At 37.8% G+C, this 10,496-nt stretch overlaps 1 protein-coding gene across 1 annotated transcript; it reads right to left on the reverse strand.

Moving 5' to 3' along the window:
- Positions 1–2,332: 2,332 nt before the first annotated feature.
- On the reverse strand, positions 2,333–10,039 carry LOC137267527 (SPRY domain-containing SOCS box protein 1-like). The gene is made up of 2 exons (XM_067802006.1): positions 9,251–10,039; positions 2,333–6,335 (listed from the first exon to the last, which is right to left on the reverse strand). The coding sequence occupies exons 1-2, from the start codon at positions 9,954–9,956 to the stop codon at positions 6,205–6,207; spliced, it is 837 nt and encodes a 278-aa protein (XP_067658107.1). The 5' UTR covers positions 9,957–10,039; the 3' UTR covers positions 2,333–6,204.
- Between the last annotated feature and the right edge of the window lie 457 nt (positions 10,040–10,496).

Genomic DNA, 10,496 nt, shown 5'->3' on the forward strand with positions numbered 1-10,496 from the left:
TGGTGATCACGGTGAACCACTTCATATTTTCAAAGTCACTGCTGAACCATAGGAAGAAGGTTCAGTCATGTTAGTGTTGGGTGAAACATTCACAGGATATTATTTATGGCTGGATGTGAATATAATCGATCCACATTTTGTGATGTTGACATTCATACAGCTGTGAGCTATCTGACAACAGGGAGGCGCTACGTTGGGGACAAAATAAGAATGAAGTTTGAAATCATGCTATCACCATCTTGTCCCCGAACAACTTCTATGGGGCAGAACACAAAGGCATTCCAGGATAGACAATGGTCTCTAATAACAGTGAGGGAGTATAGTTTTACGTTGCCTTTAGCAATATTCCTCCAATATCGTGGCTGTGGACACCAGAACGGGCCTCGCACACTGTATACCTAAGAGAAAACAAACCTGGGCCTTCAGTATGTTGGCCACTAGGCTACTCACCATCCTCAACTACTAAGAATATTGTGAATACCATGTATATCCAACAGGTCTTGATGTGAGCTGTATGGCTATCTAAAGCCAACGTGAGAGTATGGGAGTTCTGATAATCATAGGACAGATCACTAGTTATGGTCAACTCAGCATTTACATCACCTTTTCAGAATGGCACACCGTAGCAATATCATCCTGTAAGTCTGTGGAGTTCTCACGGTAATGATTGCTTTGTTGAACAGTGACCATGGGCATCAAACCCAGTTTCTTTCAGAAGCAGAACTATCTACTAAAAAATTTATCAACCCTCCCATTTCATCTGAGTGAGTGAGTGAGTGAGTCAGCTCCATCACAAACCATGTAAAAACAAGACCAAGTCAACTTGTAAGGCTTTGCGTGACTGTTTTATTACATAAAATTAATACCTTCGAGCCACAGAGACAACCGTAGACATCTAAACTGTGGACCCACAACAGATAGACAGGGACGCTGGACGCAGTACATGCACGCGAACATACAGACGCTGGGATGTATGTACAATTTGCTCAGCATCACATTCACAGTATCCACAGCACAGCACCTGCCACAACACTCACTTTGTTCCAGTCGTAAAATCTTTCACTGTCAGACCAATTTTGTTTGTGTTACAGTCAAGCCTAAGATTTAAAAAAGTAGCAAGATGAAAATGTAATAGTTTAGGATGGTGACAATAGTTTTTCTTCCGCAATGGTTTTAACAGAAAGTGTTCTAAATCTACTCTGACATCTAAATTCGTAAGTATTTTAAGTGATAGACTGCCTCCACTCCCACACCAAAAATGCTACCTGTAGTCTGTCAAATATGGTAACCACCACAGATTAACATATACACAAGGATAAGGAGATGTGTTCTCATTCAATATTATACACCTAAATAATACAGATTATAGTGAGCTGGGAAGAATCACTTTTCTAAGTAAACATTATGAGGAGTTTGAGTTATCTGTTATAGACGTACCAAACACTTGGTTGTAAAAACCTCTCTGGACATTGTGCTGTGCTGGGACAAAATGAGTCATCTTCCATCTCAAACACACCTTCTCCAACTGACACACTCACTCGTCAACACTCTCTCACTCGTTCGTTCGCTCGCTCTCCCAATCAGTTTACATAGCAGCAAGCTGCAAATAAATACAACACTATACACAGCTTAACCCTTTCAACAACACAGTACCACAACTCTAGTCCAGCCTAGGATAATTGTCATCAAATGGTTAATTAATCACTTTGGCATGGCCATTTTTTTGTTCATTCTATGAACTTTCAAGAGTTGGTTTGAACACTTTTTAGAATGAATATTCAAGTAGATTTGACAAGAAGAAATCGATTATTTAGAAGTGTGAAACATTTTGTGCTATCATCTTCCAACTGTTCACAAGACCATCTTATGGTGATTCTAAAATTCACACTGAGTATCAACATTTTATTATAGAAAAAAGCTGGTTAAAATAACCGACATAAAAGTATAAAATGGTGAACTGAAATTAAGAGAGCCTGTGATATTTCAAAATCAAATCCAAGCCATGCCTGTATTACACGAAACTGTTCTTAGCACCTGGAAGATATTCAATCAATGACTATATCTAATTATCTATTTTACTTCACAAAATGCTTCCAAAAATGACTTTTAGAATGTCTGAATATAATTTAGATGTTTTTTCAGTCAATACCTTCAACAAAAGTGGTGTCTGTTTCTCTGGTGCTAAATTTTAAAAATGTTCTGTTATGTGAACCCATAATTCCAATCATTTGTTCCAGGTGTAATTTGTCACTTTGGAAGAGTTTTTAAATTTTCACAAATAGATCACAGACCTAAACTAAACATTTTGGTTGAAAAAGAAATATTAATAACATTTTTTGCATTTTGTTTCTTGACAGGCTTGAATTTTGATTAATTAAAAACATTTTCATCAAAATGTTAAAAAATGAAATACCATGTTTGGTCTTAAAATAAAACTGACACATTCAACAATTTAAAGCCTGAAAAATGTCATTTAAATGCCATTACTGTCATCTGAGACTGATTCTATCACATGACATATGAGCAGTTGTCACTACAGTATTACATAGCTGATTGAGGGGTTTCATAAGGAACCTAGTAATGAATCAAGTAAACAGCACTGTAAAGGTGGCTCCCTCCCCATTGTAGCGCCTTCATATACCAATGGTGAAAGTATACATACAAACTATCAAATCTGAAGGTGTATGTTGTACAAATGAAATGGTTGGGTGTATTGGACAGAACATACAAAGCGAATCTGTTGGATGACCATGTTGATATGACAAGTGACAATCTGACCACTGTGGAAGATAACCCACCCAAAACAGAAACAATGACATTTGAAACATTAAATGAATTCAAATTTGACCTACCAAATGTATTTGATTTTAAAACAAATCAAAAACACTGGACAATGGGTAACTAGTTTGAGATTCCTCATACAAAATTGCCAAGACACAAAATTGTGCTAAATGCAGGAAAATGAGTTTTAACAGAATTGTTGACCAAGTGAAATCTGTCAGTGGGGCAAAATTAGTAAGCTAAATTATCAAACATTAACAAAAAGAAGTGAATTAAAGAGGATAAAAAACAAATCATGTTCGAACAGACTTATGTAACCATTCTTATATAAATGTCATAAACACATTTCCTGATTTTGCCAAAAAAAAAAGGTAAGAAAGAAAAAAGTGCCCCCCAAAAAAGTAAGAAAGAAAAAAGAAACAAACCCTGAAATGTTACTATGGAAACTGTAATGTTAACCCGTTAACCAAGACCATCATGACACCTCATGAGGCATACACCTTCAGATTTGCTACAGCTATTCTCATCATCTAACTGAAGCACTTGCTACAGAAGCACACTTATCAAATGACCAACAAAGATATATATTAATAAGTAAGCAATTTTTAAATATAACGCATATCTACAGGTTGTCACTGATTAGTGACCAGAGTTGCTATACAGATAAGACTGCACAGCCCAAATTGTCAGCTCCAGTTACAGGGTGAGACATGCCTGCCCACTCTGACCCTGAGTACGTGCACAGCAGTGCACTCAGTCAACCAAATATATTTGCAAAGGTGTACTGAGCATTACAAGCCAGCAGTAGCAATTGCTTCAAATAGCTGTGAAGACATTCTGGGAAGAAAGTCAAAATAATCATCATTCAAAAGATTGTAAATGCAGCTGACCATTTTTGAAAGCATCCATATATCAGAAAGAGAATTATAAGGCCATCTACCTCTAACTACTTTACTTACGTGTAGAAATGAAAATGCTTATGGTCAATATTTCCCTCAAAGCCCTGTCTTAGAAAAACCTTCCCCTAAATCCATTGCCTCAGAAAAAAACTTCCCAGAATCCTGTGCTCTGGCCAGAAGAAAGCAAATATGACCTGCAGCCTGTTCCTGGAGCTGGCATTTTAGACTATGAATAGTATTGCACAGTATCCCACAAGGCAACAGAACATCACTGCATTGTGAGAACATCATGTAAACATCATATGTACACACACGACACATTTGTAAAAAAATTAAATTAATTTATCCATTGGCGTACACTGGTTGACTAAAACCTCACTTATTTGACTAGCATTCACTGGAGGAAAACCCAAACTGGGCCAAGCATACTTAAACTGCCTCTTTGTCAAGATTGAAAAGAAAATTCATAAACTGATAGCTGAAGAAACATGGCCATGATCTTTATCACGTGTTGGTTATGAGTCACAATATTCAAGCTGATATTCTTTCAGTGCCATGTATAAGTCAATATATCACAACTGACAATTTGATTATCAATTCATGATCAATGATCTATCCTAATTACCCTTCCTAACAAATGATCCTAATTTGATGGCCAAGAACTGAATTACCAAGACCCAGTAAAGAGTGACTTTTCATATTCCTTCTTAAACCCACTTCCTTGGAACTATACTTTTTTTTAACCCTAGATAACAGGCCAACAGGCGACCAGCTTATGTATGACATATTAGCCTACTAACACACATCCCTCTGGGAATTTGTCCTTCACCACAAGGTGTAATGATTCACGAATACAACCCATGATTACAATTCCAAATCTGCTTTAATCCACACATGAAATGCAACAAGGACATCTGAAAATCCAACGATTTTCTTTTTCTGCCAGTAAATGACATACATTTTACTCTGAAATATTAAATAAGTTTTGTGGCAATTATTGCAATTATGGTTAGGTGTGGAATCTTACTATGAAATATTAGATCAGAAAAAAGTAAGTCAGGTAGACAATTAAGAAAGGAAGAACAGGAAATATTCATTTCCTAACATATCCATGGAAATGGTTTTACATAATTGGTTTCACATGAGACTGGGAACAAAGACTGATCTGTTGTTTCCAGTTGCCTGTCATTTATAGTTTAATTTAGAAGATTTGATTACTTTGGTCCTATAGTATTTCAGTTTCATGTAATTTTACGCTGAAGTAACTCAAGATGGACTTGCACGAGTACAGATGATCAGCAAGTTATTATAAATAGCAGCACCAAGTCTTACTCTTACTTTAATCATACGCTTACATAAATACTGCTATTCAGAGTACATGAAACTATCAGAATTATGTCATTAGCACAAAATATTTACTGATATAAACTGGATATTTGCACAAAGAACACAAACATTTCTACAGCTTTAGCAGCAATCTTTAGGAAGCTATCAAACTTGACAAAGAGGCATCCATGGTGAATATTAGGAAGATGCCATAACTACTACTACAATCTCACATGACCATAGCAGATGTTCAGTTACCATGATAACTATTACATTCATGTTCTATGGATATCTCAACATTCTTTGGAGTTTGCATACTGATATGTGTAGAAAACTTGTCATGAACCATACTGTCACATAACCACTGTGTAATTTGGTTTCTTCGGGAAATTCTATCTTGAGCACCACTCTCATCCTCTTACTGACAAAAGGGAATAAACATGTGGTAATTAGAACTTGATGAAATTTGGTAAAATCTGTGCAATAGTTGTAGCAAATATTGTCAAATATGCACTGATTTCCTAATGGTAAGGGTGTTGATAACAAGGACAGTGTGATGTGAGCTCAGCTACACACTGCTTAAACATTTCAATCTCAAAAAGTGGGCTTATAAATACCACTGTTACAATAAAATTGTAAAACTTCAACAAGTTACCATAAAAGAAAAAGCAGAAAAAGCTTTCCATTTTAAGATAATTCCATGAAGTATTGGGCAGCCAAAGCTATACGAGGTATGGCCATTAAAATCAGTTGCTACCTAAAAGCATGAGACAAACAACTTTTAGAACTGTCACGGACATATTTCAGTGAAATTGTCTGTCCCAGAACACTTATCAGCATTGGGAATCATTGTAAAACAAAGTTCATACCCACAAAAAATCTCAAAAATCACATATTATCAGTGCTGCATTCACACGACTCATTAAAAAAAAAATCACACATTTCATAGAACATGCGGCATCATTGTTTAAAAAATATATAATGTTCCTAATTTGGCTCAATTGTCCAGCGTGTCAAAGGTGGTGATATGGAGTGTTGTGAAAATTGCATTCCAGAAGCTCCCCCAATGGAAGAGTGGAACAAGCCATCTCCAACACCCCTGTCACAGAGAAAAGAACTGGTCTGCTTCAAGGCAGACAACAGTAAGGGGTTCCTGGATCACAACTATTCTTGTGTATGCATCTGGCGTCGGTCCATGCTATGATTGGTACAGCAAGTAACTCTTAAGGGAATTGGGTAGAGGAAGTCGGTGTATTTCATGTAATCTGTTCTTGCCCAACTGTTGTCGAACGGTGCGTCGACATATGTCCATAAGAGGCAATGGCTCAGCTGAAATAGAAAATAACACTCCATAAATATTGTGTGAACATAATTGTGTTGTATTATGCTTAACATAAGAAATTTTAAGATGGAATTGATGAAAAATATCAGTGAACTAATGTTTATCAAAAACACCCTTACAACATAATGCTTCTTAAAGCAACTAGTCATGAATTTTAGTAAAAATGCACATGCACATACTGCAAAAAACAACAACAGCACAAACAGAATGGACAATGGAGCGAGTATGGTTTTATGTCAGTTTTAGGAATATTCTATCCAGGGCTCCTGATAATTTTTCAGCATGAGGAGTATGTATGCCTTATTCTTTCAATATAAGAGTACTGGAAAAGTTACAGTAGTGAATGGAATTTAATGGTGTGTAAGTAATCTTGTGTTTCATTTCATATATGTACCACAACATTGCTACTCTTGTGTAAACAGGTCAATAAACAATAAAGCAATACTTTTTCAGATAAACACCTCCATAAATGATTCTAAGACGAACATCATCTGCCGTGTTTTCTCATTTTTTCCTACCATATCATGCATATTTTTTATCTGTACATACGTCGAGACGGTCATTATCTGGAGCCCTGCTATCAATATCAGAAATGGGCTTCACACATTGTATCCATGTTGGGAATCAAATCCAGATCCTCAGCATGACTAGCAGAAGTCTTTCATTCCCCCTATACACGAATAGGTATTGTCACCTGATGTTTCATTTCTCCAGTTTTAAAAATTATTGACAGAAATTATTTGTTTGGACTGAAACAATCAAACATAACATAAAAAGACAAAAAACGGTTTAAGTCGGATAACAGATTATTTGTTAGGATAATTTTTAAACATGTATCTGGACTGACAGAGGTGACAACTGTACAAAATTTACAGCCTAACAACAGCCCTGCTTCAAACTGCAGTCAGCATAAATATGTCCTTTACCACCTAGATCATGTCATTCTGACAACACATCACCAGGACATTGGATATAATTATCTAGGACTGCTTTGAAGGTGACAGTCAAACCTGGTAGAGGTACAGATAAGCTGTGCATCTGCACAAACTATGCAAATATTTTATGTACAAAATCAGTTCTTAACTTTAAGTCAATTGTGTACAAATACAGTTGAATATTTGTAAATACTCAAAAAATTTGATCTTATGTGCACTTAAAAAATAATGTTGAATCTTAACTAAAAAATCACTCCAGTATATTCAGAGGTTCTATTTCAACACATGAACTTGGCAACTTAAAGTCTTTCTGATCCCTTTCCATTACAGATCCAATATAAATCACATTTAAACTTTATCATCGTTTCAGAAATAATGGAAAGTGACAAAATACCTGAGTTTGAGTCAGATGGGAACAATTTATTTGGTTACTCAAACAGCTATCTGGAACTAATCCTCGATATCTCCAGGGTATACGTTCCGAAAAGTCTCCACTATACCCTGGATGCATCTACGGTTCTGCTCGATAAATTTATTACCTCCCTTGACTGGCTTTTTATCCAATCAGGTGTCTACGCTGGGAAGTTGAGCGAACCAATCACAAACCATGCAAACAAACCATGCAGAGGTTCTCGAAAGAGGTAGATGGGGTTCTTACAAAAAGTTTCGGACCTATAAATTGTCTTGTATGATTTCCCCCAAATTGTGAGTCGCACGGCGACCAAACCTTCTTAGTTCTGACTGCTGCCTTTGTTGACACTGGCAAGCTCGGTTATAACAGCGGCCTAGCTGATTGGCTACTTGAGAATGCGGAACCAGCAAAGGGAGGTAATAAAATTATCGGGCTGACCCGTAAATGCCTCCAGGGTATAGTGGAGACTTATCGGAATGTATACCCTGGAGATATCGAGGATGTCTCGAACTATGACAGAGAAAACTTCTCCTGCTGAAAACTATGCTTTATTATACATGATATGTATTATTTTCCCCAATTCATGGACATATTACTGAATCACATCAGTGCAACAACAATGCATTATTGATGCATTAAAGCCTCTTCTTCTATTAAGGTGTCCTTTTATCAATGAAACACAAGTCACCACTACAAAGCCATTACATTAGTTAACACTAAAACAGAGTGAACAGGCAAATAATTTCAGTGTTCACGAAAAGTGTCTGACCCTCTGACAAATCCGGCATTTTTGCCAAATGTCAGATAAAAGGCACCAACCAGACGGTCCCAGTCTCACTGAATATTTCACCATGACTTCATCTGAAGTTACTATTTGTGGCATGTGACACTTGTTTGCTGTTTATAAATCTTATGTTTGTTATTATATAATGTCAATGCCACTTACAAGAAATGTTAAATCTGAAATATGAGCCTAATTTTGTTCAATGGGTCCTGTGAATTTTCAGGGGGGTCAGACAGACATCTGAAACTTACAGGACCCAAAGTCCTGTTGCTTTGGCACACCATTCGTGAACACTGAAGTTACTTGTCGAACTTGAAGACATGGGACTGACTATCTGCAACTATGCAGACCTTGATATATCCTTAAATGAGAGAGAGAGAGATAGAGTTTAGTTTTACGCCACCCTCAGCAATATTCCAGCTCTATGGCTGCAATCTGTAAATAATCAAGTCTGGAACTGACAATCCAGTGATCAACAGCATGAGCATCCATCTGTGCAAATGGTATTCATTGACGTGTCAAGACAGTGAGCCTGACCACACGATCCTGATATTCACATCTTATGACAAGAACAGTCGCCTCTTCTGGCAAGCATGGGTTGCTGAAGACCTATACCAAGCTGGATCTTCATAGGCCAATGTTTCTTCTGTGTCATTAGCGAAAGTCTAAACCACTAGTCAACCCCACCACCCCTAAACTAGTACCAGAGCACCATATAGAAACAGAAACTGGTAATTTCCACATACAGAAAACTGATGTTGAAATACTTACGATCAAGGCCACCGATGTACCTCATTGTAATTTCACAATGGCCCCACACAGCACTGACTATGGGGTACAGCTTCTTCCCCTTCAGTCCCCTGAAAGCCACACCCAGATATTGTCCATCTACAACAAAACTAAGAGTTCCTTCATCCATATCTAACACAACTAGGAAACTATCCGGCACCACAAAATTCTCATCTGGGTTCAACAGTGTGGGATATGTTAGTCCAGGATTGTTCTTCATATCATGGTAGAGTTTATTTCTGCCGAGATCCCAGCCCCATGATTCTTTACTACTGCCAACTAGGCTCTGGTATCCCACACAGTGTAATGGTCCATCAGTCGTGGACACGCCCACCACTGCATGGGTCCCTCTTTGTCGTGTACTCCACACAATTTCCCAAACATGGAGTCCTCTAGTGTAGCCCACTCGGCCACGAATACAGTCTGTACTTTGAGCAACAGGATGCCGATGAAACGTCATGGCATCATCATCCTTTACGAATATATTTAGAGATCGGTCATCTGGATTCCAGGCATGAGACAGTTGCACGTCCCTTGGCGCTGGAGGCATGTCCAAAAGCGCGTCAAGACGACTAGGTTTTTGGAAATCTGGATTGTATGCTGGCTCTCTGTTGATAGCCTTGTATGTTGGTTCTCGTGAATTAGAAATAGTTTTAATACCACCCGATACTTTCTGGCCCATGTTCATTTCTTGAACTACACAACCAGTACACGGAAACTGTATCGTGATCACAGTGATCCTAAACAGCAGACTGAGTGTACACTAGCACTGCTCATTTGACAGGGTGGGTAGCTTGACAACACTGCCTGCCTTACACAATTCCTGGTTCCGGCAACAACACCTTTCCTGACAACAGAAAACACAAGTCACATATTTTTTTTAAAAAATAAATGATCACAAAATGGAACTGGTTAAAAAGGCAAATAATTGATTATGCCAAGGCAAAGTCAGTACTTTTGGCAACATGTCTGCTGCAGACAAAGACCAACAGAAAACATTTTCATATACATTTTCTGTGATTAGATACATGACCGCTGACAAATGGCATATCTTTGTGAGAGTGAGTGAGTGAGCGAGTGTACTTTTACGCTGCAATATTCCAGCCAAGTCAGCGAGCTTGACCACCCGATCCCGTTAGTCACCTCTTACGACAAGCATAGTCGCCTTTTATGGCAAGCATGGGTTGCTGAAGGCCTTTTCTACCCCGGGACCTTCACAGGTGTATCT

This window comes from Haliotis asinina, chromosome 16, assembly GCF_037392515.1.
Source record: "Haliotis asinina isolate JCU_RB_2024 chromosome 16, JCU_Hal_asi_v2, whole genome shotgun sequence".
Classification (NCBI taxonomy): domain Eukaryota; kingdom Metazoa; phylum Mollusca; class Gastropoda; order Lepetellida; family Haliotidae; genus Haliotis; species Haliotis asinina.